The following is a 17743-nucleotide window of genomic DNA, read 5'->3' on the forward strand; positions in this document are numbered from 1 at the left end:
CATTTATACACTCCACAAAAACAAAGGCTATGCCACAAACTATCTAAACACACATGGATGTAAAAGTACATCATGTCTTCCAAAGAAATCTTGTGTCGTTCAATAATAGAAAGAGTGCGTCATTGAACGGCTTATAAAATTGTTCCAATATATGTCTGGTCTCGTTGAGCATCGGCCCTACTGCTCGGGTTGACAGTCCTCTTTCATTGTGATGTTTTGCTGTAGTTTCAACGTTACCAATATCACCTAAATGTGCAACAGAAATGGTCAATTATCATGTGTACAACAGCAGTAATACATTAATTTATTTCAATATTAACTACATGTAGGTATGGAAAATGCAATTCAAACCTCTAGTACAGTACTCTAGCTGTTTAACTTTAAATGTGTTGAGTTACACAGATATATACACCTCTAGTACAGTACTCCAGCTGTTTAACTTTAAATGTGTTGAGTTCCACAGATATATATACGCCTCTAGTACAGTACTCCAGCTGTTTAACTTTAAATGTGTTGAGTTCCAGAGATATATACACCTCTAGTACAGTACTCTAGCTGTTTAACTTTAAATGTGAGTTCCACAGATATATACACCTCTAGTACAGTACTCTAGCTGTTTAACTTTAAATGTGTTGAGTTCCACGGATATATACACCTCTAGTACAGTACTCCAGCTGTTTAACTTTAAATGTGTTGAGTTCCACGGATATATACACCTCTAGTACAGTACTCCAGCTGTTTAACTTTAAATGTGTTGAGTTCCAGAGATATATACACCTCTAGTACAGTACTCTAGCTGTTTAACTTTAAATGTGTGGAGTTCCACAGATATATACGCCTCTAGTACAGTTCTCTAGCTGTTTAACTTTAAATGTGTTGAGTTACACAGATATATACACCTCTAGTACAGTACTCCAGCTGTTTAACTTTAAATGTGTTGAGTTCCACGGATATATACACCTCTAGTACAGTACTCCAGCTGTTTAACTTTAAATGTGTTGAGTTCCACAGATATATATACACCTCTAGTACAGTACTCTAGCTGTTTAACTTTAAATGTCATCACTTAGACAAACTCTACAGATATTACAATATTGAATGCCTTGAATGCACTGCTAACTAAATAGCTCTATGTTATTGCATACATATTTTCGTCCCTAAAACAGGATTATACAACAGATTGATGATGAAACCTTTGATTGCAACATCAGTTACTTACATAATTCAAGGAACTTATATATTTTCAACATGGTCATTGACGGGTTCGTCGAGTATTCGTCTAATGAGAGGACGAGAAGTTGTTTCCGAGGGAAAATATCCATCCAGTCTTTTAGGTATACAGCGTATAAGCCAAGACACAAGCTAGTCGGAGTAGTGCATTCCTTAACACAAAGAGTTATTGGAACATTAACCTTTTCTACATACTTTATAAGCTGAGAATATCCCTGGTATCCTTACACCAAACAAAGGTTTATCATCGCATTCAACAACAAAAATGCAACAAATACAGCATAATTATCTCATTAGGCCTGATAAACCTCCAAAAGCCCTTAAAACCACAAAACAAACTTTACCAGTCTTAAAAACCTGACGACAAATCAGAAACAAATGTGATATTAACCTCCACAACAAACAGTAAATATTTCTGAAAGCTTACCGATGAACAACAAACAGTTTCGATTACCCTCTAGAGGATCAAGAATAGTGTCGATTGACTGACAACATAAAGAGAAATGTCTCGACAACCTTACAAAAGACCGTCAATATTCCTGATAACTTGATGAGTTCCGATTACCTGATTACAAACTGGGAAAGGTTAATGTTATATTACAGCAATCACTAAGTAACAAGGCACAGTATTGCAAGGCAATCCATAGTCCCCCGACGGTAATAATTTCTATATTTATCGAACAGTACACTTATGTCAGGGAGTATAGGTCAGAGTGAAGTCATAGTGACCTTATTCTTGCACTCCAGCTGAAATATAAAAGATATGCCCCCAAAGAACATTTTCAAAATTAAAGGTCGAAAGTCAAGGCAAAGTTCACAGTGACCTAAATATTGCACTCTGCCATCAAAATATGTCCTTGTACGGCAAATCTGGTTACTCCATGTAGAAGCAGAAGATAGTCCCCGGACAAACTCTTCAAAAGTATAGGTCAAAGGTCTAGTCATAGGTCACATTTACCTACATGTAATTCTTGTACTCTGCACTCCGTCACCGCAAGATATCATTGCACACCAAAACTTGTTACTCCGGTCGAAAGAGTATAGGAGATATGCCCGTGACAAACATTTTCAAAAATGAAGGTCAAGTCATAGTTACCTTATTATTGCATTTTCCACTCCGCCACCTCAATATATCCTTGTATTCCAAATCTGGTTACTCCATGTGAAAAGTATAGAAGATATGCACCGGACATTTTTTTTTTCAAAAGTTGAGGTCAAAGGTCAAAGCAAAACTCACAGTGAGGTCATGGTGACTATTTTCTTGCACTCTGCCTTTTCACGATGTCATTGTACACCAAATCTGGTTACTCAAGGTGAAATAATATAGAAGTTAGTCCCGGACAAATTTCTCGGACGGAAAGACGGATGGAAGGACGAACGGACGGAATGCAAACCTATAGTCCCCCTGGAACCGTTGAGGGACTAATTAACTACGTTAACTCAGCAATAGACAGATAATATTTCGGATAACCGGATAACAAACATATATTAATCTATTTTAATCTGACAGCAAAAGCGAATTGTTAGAATGATTTACAGAATACCCTTCACACAGCATATAAATAGTCAATATAGCATTTAATCAAACATAGTCAATATAATGTAAAATGAAAAAAATAAACAAAATAGCATTTAATCAAATATAGTCAATATAGATATTTCTATATGTTGACTGACCTTGTAAGCACAGTGTCGTAGACTTTCCTTTGCTAAGCACGTGTTGAATTTGTTCACTGAAGTGGTCACTATGCTATGGAACAATTTAACAGACTTTTTTGCACTGTTCCCGAAATATAGATAAGCAGAAAACAACCTGTAAGAAAAAACATGAAAATAAGTTTTCAGCATATATCGTTTAAAACAGAAAATGTTCGTCCTTTCTCTTTTTCACGTTCGAGCGATAGCTTAGATCGGGATATATTTCCCCACAGTTTTAAAGGGTTGTGGGGTTGAGTTACGTCCTTGTAACAGTTTACTTGAGATGGATAGAGGTGCCTAGGAGCTACTGTCACCCGGTAAAAAAGAACAGAGAAGTTTCATGTTTGTCCTAATTTTTGTTTGCATAGTTTTAGTTTGAACCAAATTTTATTTCATTTTTTTCTGGTCATACATAATATACTTAAGTACAGGATTCAGAAAAAAAGTGTTTAAATGCTAATATGAATCTGGCTCCTTAAATACTGACAAGCGGATGACAACACTATAAAGCTAACTATAACTGTAAGTCAAAGGCTAACTAATACCCCCGCTCCTATATAAACCAGAACTGTACGCTAAAGGCTTACTTATGCAAATCAATATAGTCTCCCACCAGTAATGAGTTATGGTAAACATTATTTTATTAAAAACAAAAAAAACAAAATAACAAAACAATAAACAAGTATTTCGCACAAAGGGGTATAACTCCATCAAAAAGGGTCGAAATCCTAAACTAAAATGCCAGTGCACAACAACATAAGTACCGATCATTCATGCAAGGTTTCAATGAAATCCATCTGTTAGTCAAGGAGGAGTTACATGGACAAATATTTCGCACAAAAGGGTATAACTACATCAAAATGGATCGAAATCCCAAATTAAAATGCCGGTTTACAACTACATAAGATACCGATCATTCATGCAAAGTTTCAATGAAATCTACCTGTTCGTTAAGGAGGAGTTGCGCGGACAAGTATTTCGCAAAAGTGGGCATAACTCCATCAAAAAGGGTCGAAATCCCAAATTAAAATGCNTACTGTACTTGCTACATACAATTGCATACTATAAGATAAGTGAACCCAACATAGGTAAAATACATGTTATAAATCACGACAAAGATGATTTGTGACTCACTGGGATTTATGTGACAGCACTGTCAATTTATGAAACGTTTGGTTTACGAAGTAAAATGTTGAATACAACGGAAAACGCTTTCGTTCTCATCAATAGATAAATTTGGATTGGATCTCCGTACAGATGCATGTCAAGAGTGAAATTTTCAGGTACATTTATAAAAAAAAAAGTCATTCTTTATATTTGTATAATTAGGATGAGACAGAAGAAAATGTACACTAGTTTCATGTGCCTGTCTACATGAGCAATAAGGACTATCGACATGATAAACAGGTGGGCATTTAAGGAGCCGCAGTTCATCCACCGTAGAGTGATGAACCAGGTCGCAATAATGATAAGGGGGGACTGTAAGGGAGTGTCTGTGTAGGTAGTTTTTCATGTTACTTATTGAGGGCTTATTTTTGATATATTGGAATAGTGAATTTCACAGGTCAATAGAAGAAAGAAGAAAAGAATGTCTTGAAGACATTAGCAAAATACATTTCTTAAATTATCAGCAACACGTGTGTTATATTGGTGAGCGTCGATTCTGAGTTGAGGGAGTAGATGTGAAAGGTACGGGGGAGTAAGGCCAAAAATAGTTTTATGTATCTGAACTATTTTGTTTGCACAGTTTTGTTTCAGCCTATTAACTCTTACGGCCGTTGTTGACCTCACAGCCATTCTTTATTGACGGGCAAGTGAGGACAAAATTAAACATTATACTGATTTATTGCCACCAATATCAATTTTTTAGATATTTGTCTTGCTTTGAGTTGTGATGCTTATTATGTACGATGTTTAACTTTTTGTTTAAATAACAAACGGTTATTTAGAGCTATCAACAAAAACCGTTGATTTAAAATACAAACAGTCAACGGGATGATGTAGAGGTTTCCGAAAGGGTCACATGATTCCAACATCATTTAGTTTTTCAATAAATTTGATCCATGTAACCCGAAAATTGGGTCATGTAAACACTTCATACCGGACAAATATAATTTTAAACATTTTTGAGGTTTGACCAATTAAGCATCTGTGACCTTAAATATGAGACAAGGTAACTTCTACAACGAACCTTTGTAGCATTTCATGAGAGAGAGTATCAGGCCAAACATCATGACTTCAGGTTTTTTAGTTCCTCGGAAGATGGTGATTTTTAAAAAACCAAACCGTTCAACAGGAAAAAAGACGCGCTACGACAAAGCCTCAATTTGCCCTTCGAGCATGGGGCAATAAAAATACTAAATGAACATTTGGTTATCTACCTTTGCAAGTATTGTGATAAATAAAGACCTCGAGTTTTGCGCGACGGTCAGATTGATAGCTTTTGAATCTGAATAACAACAATCAAAGGCAGTGTTTCATGTTTTGGCCTGAATGAAACTTGTGTTGAGGTAAAGATGTACATGTACTTCCTCGCAACCCGCGGACAACTTCATACCACATATCACACACCCTCTTTCACAAACAAACTTCCAATGTCGCGTTCCACGTGGATGTCATCACGTCCTTACCGGTCAACTGGGTTTCTAAGAATGGCCAACAATTTCACATCCGGCAGGATGTGACGTATGAAATGAGCGTTGAGTAATCCAGGTTCCTTGTCATTTTTATTTTTCGGATTCCACCACCACCATTCGTTAAACCACATAGTAGTCCCGCTACCTTCACCTGTAAATAGATATTTGTCATTAGTTACATATTTCCTGATTGTGTTTTTTTTTCATTATGCGTTTCCTTTCATCATTATCTGGTCTCAAGGCGTTTCTCATTTTGTGGATTCGAACGTAGGCACATACACCGCCTGTACTACACTACCTTTTTTTTCTCTTCCAACATCTTTATTTTTTTTTACATGTTATTTTACAAAAGACAGTACAAAACACAATTTGCATACACTCTTGCTCTCGTACTATGAATATTTAAGGAAAATTTTTGAATTCCCATCCGAGATGCGCATTACACATGTAGTACCTGTGTATTTGTGACCGTAACGGTTTGGAGATGGAATGAATTATTCGAAATTGGTTAATACACATCTCGGGCGGCGATCGAATTAGGTACAAGTTATAGGTGCATATGTGGATAAATATACAATACTTGGTAAATAAGCTATGGTATCAGAAGTTAGAAAAGAATCTCCATTTTTGGAGAAAGGTATTTTGTTTCCCTTTACATGTTGCGATATATTTTTCCACTTTATAATGGTACACTATATCTCTCTTTACAATTTCTATAAAAAGTGTATCACCTTTCATACGTTGTTTGTAAATGTAATATTTAACAATTAGCATAGGTTCTGCACATAATATGTTTTACCTATTTTCCCAAATATAATATCTTGTTTTGCAAAGTTAATGTAAACTTGAGGTTTTTGAGGCTTCATACCGGACAACACATACTGGTCCTCAACCTCATCAGCCTCATGGTCACCCTCATCCTGGACGTCCTCCTCAGAGGGCAAGCCTCCTGAGGACCGTCATCAGACGGCCTCGGAAAGACCAGCGTCTATATCCGAGCAACCAGGTGAAAGCTGTACAACATCATCGTCCTCTGCCATACCCGCGCCCTCAACGTCCATAGCACCACACCATCCAGACCAAAATCCTCGGGCGAAAGAAATGGGCCAGCCATCTCGAGAGAAGGCTCCCCATACCGGCGTTTAGGTGCAGTGCGCCTAACGACCGTGGCTGTAGGTTTAGGCTTAGCCAAAACCCTACCCTTGGACCCAGCGACCAACGACCCTGCCCGAGATTCAGAAGTCCTAAAGGTCCGACACACCTTCTTAGGACCGGCCGATAAGGCCCCCGAAGTAGCAGAATGTTGGGGGGGGGGGGGGGCGGGTCAACACGTCTAACACGTCTCCGCGGGGGAGAGACCAAACCCCAAGGATTCCACGACGGAAAAGCCATGGGGTTAAACCCACATCCCGAAGGATAAGGGAAAGGTCCCGCGGGCTGGGAGTGACCCCAGAACTGACCAAACTGGCCTGCCTGAGACTGGGGCTGGCCAACTTGCCAAAAGAGCGAAGGTGGACCGCCACTCCCTCCAGGTGGAAACCCGGACATGTACGGGCTAAGCCCGTAACTGCCGGGATGCTGCCGCAACCCAAAACCATCCGCAGGCTGGTAAGGGCGGCACAAGGATGGTTGCCCGCAGGCACCCGTATACCCTAAGCCAGGGGAAAACGGAAACCGAAAACCTGCCCCCTGTCCAGCAAACCCAACACCTGGGGGAAACCCCCCAGGTTCCCGGAAGAATGAAACTCAGGACCGGACATAATAGGACCGGGTCCGGGTAACTGACCAGGAGGGTAAGCCTGACCAGCATTGGTCCCGGTAGACACAGACAATCCCGAAAGAAAGTCTGTAGTCACACCAGGACGTGAAACCGAAAGAACAGGCCCGGCATCAAGACTGTCCCCAACGACAGCACCACCTGGAATGACAGAGTCAGCGACCGGCGGCCGGTAGTCCCTACCCGAAGGCAAGCGCGAAAGCCTACGGGCGTTCCCGGCCAATTCGACCCTGGGCTGTGCCAAGCCAGGGTCGGGCTGCCCCTCCCCTACTCCAGGGAGTTCCTGGACAGGAAGGGCCACCCCCTGCTCACGAGAGGGACTCGCCGAAGCAAAAAAAACGGGACAGGAACAGAGACAGTACCACCAGACCCCAGAGAGCTGGTGGCACGACCTCTACCTCTCTGCTTCCCTCGCTTACCGGAAGAAACAGACGAATCTCTCTTACGGTAAGCTGAGAATAGTTTTGGAACAATGAAGTCCTTGTCCTGAGATTTAGTCTGTGAACAAATTCACAAAGCGAAACCTCACTGCAAGGACGACACCTGGGACAAGCCTCATGAGGGTCCCGTTCCACGAAGAAATGGGAACACCCATGAGCTCTACCTCATCGCTGTCCCGACCGAGACATACCCTCGAAAGCGAACGTAAACAAAAATGTACAAGCAGATAAATACGGGAAAAAATAATAAAATACGATAGTAAAAAGTACGCAACGTAAAAAGAATTTCACCCGTAATATAAATCAGAAAACGGTTAAAATAAATAACGTTTGCCGAAACAAACAACCGTCACTGAAATAAACAGAGGTCGAAAATTAACCCACAATAATGGCGGACCGCGTGGCACACCACCGGCACACGTGGAGTAAAATAACCGGCCGTAAAAGGCACAAAAATAATTTTCAACAATAATTAATTGTATTAACAAGGGCAGATGGGTATAAGGTACACAAACTGCCCAATAAATTGAGTTGACACTCGCACCAAACCGACAAAACAACGTTTTGAAATGGAGCTAGCTCCGAGCGTCAGCAGGCAGCAGGCGCCATAAAAGGAAGAGGAAGGGAGATCACTCCGTGGCTCTGTCGTCGAGATATGGGTTACGTCACGGTAGGGAGGTGGGGATATTTGAATCTTTTGTTTTTGGGCTACAAAGATGGGTGTAGGTATTGTATATGCATACTAAAGTTATGGTAATTATTACTGAAATGAAAAGAGTTTTTTGTGAATATCCAGTGTTCAAGAAGTAGCCAAAGCCTCTCGACATGTTCACATTAAAAAAATATGTGTAGTTAAGTATCTACGGATTGTTTGCAGAATGTACAAAGTGTTGTTTTTTATTTTAATTTTTGTAAGAAAACTGTTAGTTGCAAGTATCCTATGTATAATTATATATTGAAACCACTGCAGAGTCACATCTGTTGTTATTTTGAAAACTATATTTTGTAATTTTATTAATTCAAAACACATTAGACCATTTGTCAATATATTTATTAGTGCATTTAATTTTGGAAATAAAAGTATCATACATGTCTCTGCTTCCTTTTTTGCTTTGTTGCAATCCAACCGAGGCATTGTTTAAAGTACATGTCAGCTATAAAGGCATAAGTGAGCTTCTCAAGCCGTAGAACACTGTATGAGGTGGGCGGAAGTCATAGACTCGACAAAATTCTTCATAAGAATAAAGACGTTTATTTTCTATATGAACCATATCGGATAAAAATTGAATTCCTTTATCACACCATCTTTGATACTACACTTAACAAAATGTTATATTTACCTTTGCATGGCATTGTCACTAGATATACATATGTACTACACACCGCTTGGAGGCATACAATCTCCACCTTTCACGATGTCGATTAGTTTGCCCGCCTACGTGACTCCACGTTCAGCCCCCACCAGCACTCCACGGTGGAACGTGACTCCGCACTACACCGTTGGAAAGCAGGGAGGGAACGTAGAGGTCGTCTAAAGTCATAAAACAACAAAAGGTATCCACGCTTAAAAATCCAGCACATACTCATAACGCGGAGGGATCGTACATTTAAGCTGTTGGCTTATTGACTTTCAATAGGATTGACGTAGAAATACTTAACGATAGACGGGGCACCTATCACTTTTTGCGCGTCAATTTACCCTATACAACCCAATGTAAGTGTCGGTTTACCATATACAAATATCAACTCAATTTCCACAATGCATGTATCAAAACATCCCCTCCTCACCTTCGCCTTTGCAATCAGAAATGTTACGACTTAATATTTTGAATTGCTTACGTAAAACTAACAGATGCACATCATTATACAGTTGTTGTAAAACCGTTATTTTGAATATATCAAACCAAGTATACATGTTAAAGAATCTGTTTTCTTCTCTGATATTTATTTTGTAAGTAGATCAACTCGACTGTCTCTGTGAAATATTTCATTATGTGACGTGCGGTGCCATTGAGAATGCTACAGTGAATTACTTTTTTGTCTTGATACTGTCTTTTATGACGATAAAACAAATGAATGGATATCATACCAAAATGATAAACACATAGGGCCACATTTAAAGACTTCTTTAAAAATATCGTGATCTTGTCCTATACACGCTGTTTTATCATCACGTATGTACTGTGCTGCGAAACAAATGTTATCTATGAAAAAATGGATATGTTTTCTACAATGATTGCAAATTATCCTGGCAGTGTCATTTTATTTCATATCAATATAATTATTTTTCAAGAATCTACAGTTTCACGAAAGTCCGTTAAGTGCGGAGTTATTTTCGAAATGATCCGGTCAAACCACTGATTGTACTATGCCTAATTGTAATGAAACTCAAATGTAGATCTAGATTGCGAATATGTACATATACAATGTACCCGAGTAACATTAAGTTTTACAACTTATGGCAATCACAGCGAAGAGGACAAAGACATTCTCAGTAACACAAGGACACACTCGCACACATCACTATCATCAAATTCACTCACACAAACTCGCACACATCATCATCATCAAATACACTCACACTAACTCGCACTCATCATTATCATCAAACACTCAAGCCTCTTTGACGTCTTAACATCTAATAAGTTCATGAGAGTACATTTGTTTGAGGTCCTCGTTGATTTCTTGGTAGTCGCCTCTGTAGAAAGTATGTTTCGTGGGTGCCCCAATTTGTTCTACTCGTTGAATTTGACTGTTTTCTAAGACTTGGTAAATGTTATTTTCTGCAAAGGTGTTTTGGCTGCTGTAGATACAATAGATAGCAAGTTTGTCCCTATCCGTTAGGTTTAGTATACAGGATACTTGTTCTTCATAAGGTCCTGTTTGCTGTAGAGAGTTGCAATCAATAGTGGCGAATACATATATGATCCCAACTCTTTTCCTATGTTGTCCAATAAAATTATTGTAGTTCTCTGTTTTAGATTCCATCATCTACTGGGGTTTGGTTTATTTTTGATAGAATTTCTATTATACATATCACATCTGGATGGTTATTTTCTATATAGAGTTTAAGTTCCATTTTTTGTCAGTGCGTCTATATTAGAATAATACATTTTAAGCTTGTCAACTGATATTTTAGAGGAACCACCAATATCATTAAAACTGGTAAAACCTTCTTCCTAGTATGTGTCAAGTTCAGGTGACTAAGCTGGTATATCGTTGATCAGTGTGACGTACAGATGTTCGAACGAGTTTGTGCTGTATATAAACGTTGGTTCGTCCTCTACAGCAGAGTTCTTGTTATCCTCAAGATACGGGTTGAACGACACACGTTGGGGTGTTGGCACTTGTTCCATTGACGAAATTCACGTATAATTTGAAACTAGCGATGAGTTGAGATTTGGTGGAATCTATTTATTTTCTTATAGAATATGACGCAATATTTTTTTCAAACAACAACTGAGTGACGAGTGGGGAAGCTGTATCATTATTTGTAAAGATGTTGTAAAAACTTATGTTAATCGTTGTTGAAAAAAAAGACAAGATAAACTAGTATGTATTGCTCATTATACATACATTGACTTGCATGTTAATGTTTTTAAGTGAATTAAAAAACAAAACCTAGGAGTGAGGAAGGGCCATTTATATTTTCGTATCCCGATTTAAATCAACATCTGAAGCAATATATTAATGAAACAAATATTTCAAACTGTCATGACTGACCTGATTACTGCGGGCTTCCGTTGAGTGCGTGCGCCGGATATAGGTCGCAATAAAATCGGAAAATGTTTGACGACACTTGATTAGTTACTTACAAAATGTTATTTGTTACTATTTATGAATCGAGAATATGATATATATATAAATTAAAAACAAATAAATTATTAAAGAAAGTTGCGGAGTCATTTCAGTTGTGTATGGGAAATAGCGCGTGACGTCAGCTGCTATCTTTGTGCCGTTCTAGATATTGACCTGACCTGACGGTAATAAGCTGGAAATTTGAAATTTGGAAAAGACATAAATTATTTTTTTGCAAATTCTCATTATGGAAATATAAATATAAGCAATAAACTGCATAGATGTGGCAGACCAACTAGTATAACTGCCACATGTGTCACAGACAAACTGAATGGTGCGCGCTAGTTTATTGCTTAAATAATACGCAATTGTATTGATAATAAATTGATAAAGTGGAAATTTCAAATTTTGAATATCTAACTTGGCAGTTAAAAACAAAAAAAAACAAAAAAAACCGGGGAAAACGTAAATATAAGTATTGAACTAAATAATTGACCACAAAAATATATGCAAATTGTTTAGTATCTTTCAACCCATAACAGTGTATACTTATGTGCTCTAAATCAAATTAAATATTTTGTTTTTATTTCAAAATATTAAAGAAACATCCTACTCGTCTACATATAAGATAGGCCTAGTCTGAAACAGCACATAGAACGCAGACAACTTTACCGCATACAATTTAGCACAGCCATCACAAGAGAACCAAGTATTCGAAACATACGAAATAAATTGTATGTAACCATGTAACAGACAGGTCACAACGTGTGTGTTGCGTTATAAGAACTGATATATTTCCAACATTTAAGTATTGGACCAAAGGACATGAGGTCCAGTGGACTGAGACCCTACACCGCATGTCTACACACACATATAATCCACATTTACCAACCATAGTTGTAAAGCCACGCGTCGATACGGAAGATAACCACTTCCAGTTTAGAGTATACATGTTTAAGGATTGAACGTCTGTCAGATTGCAGTTATAGCCAATATTAATGCAATCTGGGTGACAGATAAATATAATGACGTATAATGAATATAAACACTTGCAATGATGGGGCCCTGTAGGAGAACAATACTTTTTGTTTAACGTCAAGTCAGTGAATGTTCTTAGAAAAAAAGAAAATTATAGCCCAGACAAATGTTTGGAACCGTGTACAATCGGAAAATTAAAAAAAAAAAAAAGGTTAAAAAGTGTTTTAGATATTCTTTGATTTTAGTTAGTGTCCTAGTATTTGTTCGTCTCCACCGGGGTGAGAAAAGTAATCTTATACACGAATTTATCTAAGAAATGAGCATGTGTTACACCCCATTTGAACGTTGACACTTGATGGCAGATTGATATACGTGATTTTGCCAATAGGATAGTAAGCCGACGTCTGCAAATGAAGTCAAGTAGGCTCATGTCTCCAAATACAATCGTATAGGATGTGTACCTAGCTATCCCTCTTTTGAAATGATTATGATGTCCTTATAATTTGATAAAACTGGATATCTGTGAAAATAAGTATTTTATTGTAATATCAATAACACCGTTAGATATATACTTACTTTTTAATATAACTGACAACATCATTTAATATAAAATGTACACTGCCATCAATATTTACGGTTAATTATGTATGAATCCAGTTATTATTTTACTTTAGTGACATCATTCATTCTTTCGAAATCGAGATATTGTGATTTCTTTCGCTTGAAAGCGTATCAAGGACCTTGGCCGGATTTTTTTTATTCTCCGGAACCATCTCAATGACACTTAGAAATATCTCAGATATATAAATATTGACGACAACATAAGCATCGCATAGAAGTAAGCGATTAGGAATATTGCGGGATAGATGGTATCGTAGAAAACAAAAAAAATCCTTTGCTTATTAAACAATCAGCTAAACTCGATATGAAACGTTATGTTTGTTTTACTGTTTTGGGGTTTAACATCCTTACAATAACTATTAGGGCCATATTACATTTAGAACGGATTCCTATGGGGACTACGCCGAAACAATGGTAAGGAAGCGAAAAATAGAAAATGTATAGATCTCAAGTGTTGTAATGGTTTCTTTATTGACCGCTAATTAAAAGACATTGACTAAACCCAATATTTTACAGGGAACCCACATCGTTCGCCTCTTATGACTAGCAGTGGGAAACAACAGACCTATTCTTTACCCAAACCCGAAAGGGTCATTAGAAACTAAAATGCACCGCTAAGACTTACGCTCTTCAAATTGCAAATTTAAAGGACTCACACAACTAAATCATTTACTATATGTTGTTACCAAACATTTTAGCTAATAATTTTAATATTTGAAGTTCAACACCAGTGGCAACTGTCTAGATTCATAAATAAATACCTTGCAAAGGCTACAAAACGACTTTTTTGGTAGGTATAGTGGCATATTGGAGTATCACAACGTCCAGATGTTGACAACCGGAGGTTTACAAGCAAAACCGGTGACCCTAAACAGAAACGCCCCCATAAATGTTGCCCCTGTGCAAATCCACACACAGACATGGAAATATATCAAATGTATGCATTTGTTAAAAGTTGAATACCTAAACATTTCATTTATCTAAACATCTGTCATCAGTTCCTATTAAACTTCCTTAGTGGCCCAGTAATTAGCCGGAACTGATGTTAGATAGGAACTACAAACGTATGAAACACTTGTTGATTGGCTGCTTTAGTTGTGCGAGTCCTAAAAGCGATCCCTTAGAATAAAAGCTGATCAGAAATTAAAAGCCTAATATGGACATTATAGGTAGTGGGCTTTGAATATAAAATGTATTGTATTATTAATAAAGATTCATGAAGAAAATATATTAAAAACGTAGCATTAAGGAGACAAAATTCTTCCAAAATATTGTTTTCCTGTAAGAAATAAGTGCAATCTTCAATAACACTCATCAGTTTGGAAACATGCAATATCGAAGTTTAACTTTGTACACAATCAGTGTACGTATTAAACGTGTCGCTATGTTTCAAGACTGGTCCCTTATATAGGTCATAGCTTGACAAAGGGACCAGTCGGTCTTGAAACGTTGCGATACGATCAATAGTTCTTTGTTTGTGTAAAAAGTGACACTTTGATATAGAAAATAACTGGATATTATAATTCGCGACGTTTACTTACCCGTTATAACTTTTCTCCTCTGGGTATCATTAGCAACTTGCAGGATTTCCGCAGCAGGATTAAAATAGTCTAAATATTCAGTAAACGACTGTGGGTGTATGACTGTAAATTACAAAAGGAAATACAACAAAGGTATAAAGATAATAACAAAAGGCCGATGGGCCTGAACGTTACAAGGATTGTACTATAATTGTTTGAAGAGGAATTATGATGTCGGTAAAGACACCGACCACAATCTAAATAAGTATAATACTATTGATTTATAATAGTTCGTCAAATTGTTTTCATTTTAGCGATACATTTATTTACTAAGGCAGTCCCTACACTAAGTTTAGGTTGAAATGTTTACCGGACGACGAAGGGCAAGGGATCGCAATAACTTAATCAATTGGGATGTATCAAAAATCTTTACTAACTTTACATACAAATACCGTATCATACACGTCACATCTCTTATGATCAGTCTATACTATCCATGTTTGCACTGGAGACATCTCCTCCGTGTTACAAGACACTCAAATACAAGTACTATATCTTAAGATGCACACAAAATAAATATATGTCATAAATGCATAATACTCACGTTTGCAGCCATATCTTTTGCTGCTGTCTGGAAGAAAAACATTTCTACTGAAGCATTTTAAGTGGAATTGTGTTACACGATGTGCGGTGTGCGCACGATGTGTGCACGGTGTGTGAACGGTGTGTGCACGATGGGCGAACGATAAAAAGCTGGACGATCATTGTTTGCGCACATCTGTGCGCACGACGGACGGACGTTGTGCGATAACAAACGTGGTTGGTGTAAATTGAGGAATGCCTTAACAATGTATACGGTTCCGTGTTTAAACATATAAACTTGATGTTAACGTATGTTTTTATATTCTAGCAACATCTATAAACTTTTATTTCTGTCTATACATTCTTATATTTAGAAATTGTGTTTTCTGTGTTTTTAAACAAACGTAATCGACACATGTAAAATTACAATACAATCCCGTATACACAGGTAAACATAACCCTTTTGTACATGTACCTGGACCGTAGTTTTCTACCCGCCTGGGGCACTTACGTAACCCGTCGGGTAAAGCTAGGTCGGGGGTGTGAAAATCCAGGTGAAGGGGAGCTATAGGCAAACACATGCAAATAACAAATACTATTTATTACGGTCAAACGGTATCGCATATCAGCTCTGTGTGTCAGGGACTGGTCAGGTAAAACTCCGGACATTCATCAAATTGTTATTTACCTGTTCTGTTACCTTGGAGCCAAACCCATTCTTGACAGCCTAAAGGTCGCTGTAATACTGTGTACCACGCATTGTGAAATTGTATAATCTTGATTATTGTGATGAGAAATTACAGATATATACACAGTGTACATTATCGCATACAAGCCTTCCGTATTTTTGCCATTCCGTAATTTTGATCTACAAATGATACCAAATCGCACAGTTGTGCGGAGAGAAGCGCACAACGGCGCGAACGATTGCTAAATCGCACCATGCGGAACGATGTGCGGACGGTGTGTGAACGATGTATGCACGGTGTGCGCACGCTTCTTTTGGTGCGTTGTACGGTCCCACAACTGTACCTCCGATCGAGGAATCCCCTGCGCAACCCAACCAACATATTCATTATATAACTTAATGCGACCAAAATGCTTCTTCATTTCCAAACGACAATCGTTGGTTGTGACAACGTGACTATGTCTTTTATTTCTGCCGAATTTTTATATCAATGGGGCTAAACTGCATCTTAATTTAGAAAACGCGCTTTTGTGATTTTTCGGTAAAATATCGTGCACATTAACAATTAATTTGTTAATCCAGTAGTCATGATTTTGTTTGTGTTTCTCCACGATATTTTGTTTTTGTCACACCAAGGACACACAGGAAATTACCGAAGCCGCACCATCAAAAGTCAAAGCTTTTCATTCTGTATCGAGTTCAACATCCTCGGTATCCAGGGGTTACACTAACTTTCGCTCTCTGCACCCCTGGACTATATCATGGCAAAATTGAAGGCACGATGATAGCTGTTTGATTGGTTTCAGGTAAAAAAAAAAAAACACACTGACCAATCGCTAAGGTGATACCTGTCCTTTGAAGATAACAAAGGAGAGACGCCCTGTCAGTTTTTTTGATGTACATCAAAGAATCAAACTAGTGTTCTTGTCTCATCAAAAAGGTGGCGCACACCGAGCCTTCAATTTTGCTATGACATATTCCAGGGGTGTAGAGAGCAAAAGGGAGCGTAACCCCTGAACTCAAATTAAGAAATATTGGTCTTCTCACCACTTCTTATCCGAAATAACAACACAAACACGCAAATATACATTTGCCGTACTAGCCCGTCTTGAATTGTGCAGTCGGCGTTTCATACTTTTTTTTGTTCTGGTCGTCCCAGATACTCCATACATGAAACCCCAGCACAGGAAAAACCGGAGATAACCCCCGGAAACCTGCGTCCCGACGGCTTGAATCAATTATTTCCATCTGCAATACATTCCCCGTGCCGACACAGGGACCGCCGTCAAAAAACCGAAAACCAACGCTCACCAGAAGCTCTACTGACCCGATATCAGCGCACCACACTCCCTGTAACGTATCGTACCCGTGCTCGCACAACTGTTGAACAAACTCTTTTACAGGAAATGCGTATCAATCCTAGCAACGCTAAAAGCTGCGGTTACATACCGACACCCGTATATCGGATAAACCCTATAATTAACGGAAAACATCTAACTAAAAGAGCTATGCCTATTCCCAAAATATATGATCCGCTAGTGTGCGCGTCCAACCGTGCACTGTTAAGACGCGTCCTCTATGGAAGGGGATCACCGCCATAATTATTTTGTCTAGAATTAGTTACTTCTGGTTTGGAATCTAATTCTATGTACATTTGTATTATTTCCCTAGTTGATAAGTTATAGAATTAGTTACTTCTGGTTTGGAATCTAATTCTATGTACATTTGTATTATTTCTCTAGTTGATAAGTTATAGAATTAGTTACTTCTGGTTT

General features: G+C 38.1%; 1 protein-coding gene across 1 annotated transcript in view; it reads right to left on the reverse strand.

Annotated features, from left to right (window-relative positions):
* Positions 1-70: 70 nt before the first annotated feature.
* Positions 71-17743, reverse strand: part of LOC110450314 (carbohydrate sulfotransferase 15-like) — a 27805-nt gene continuing 10132 nt past the window's right edge. The window contains exons 2-8 of the mRNA XM_021497778.1: positions 15303-15329; positions 14720-14821; positions 6364-6513; positions 5559-5715; positions 2908-3043; positions 1220-1382; positions 71-246 (exon numbers count right to left, since the gene is read on the reverse strand). Of these exons, the coding sequence (XP_021353453.1) occupies positions 71-246; positions 1220-1382; positions 2908-3043; positions 5559-5715; positions 6364-6513; positions 14720-14821; positions 15303-15329 (911 nt within the window). The remainder of the gene's footprint in view (positions 247-1219; positions 1383-2907; positions 3044-5558; positions 5716-6363; positions 6514-14719; positions 14822-15302; positions 15330-17743) is intronic.

The sequence above is a fragment of the Mizuhopecten yessoensis genome, unplaced genomic scaffold, assembly GCF_002113885.1.
Source record: "Mizuhopecten yessoensis strain PY_sf001 unplaced genomic scaffold, ASM211388v2 scaffold5155, whole genome shotgun sequence".
NCBI classification, from domain to species: Eukaryota; Metazoa; Mollusca; class Bivalvia; order Pectinida; family Pectinidae; genus Mizuhopecten; species Mizuhopecten yessoensis.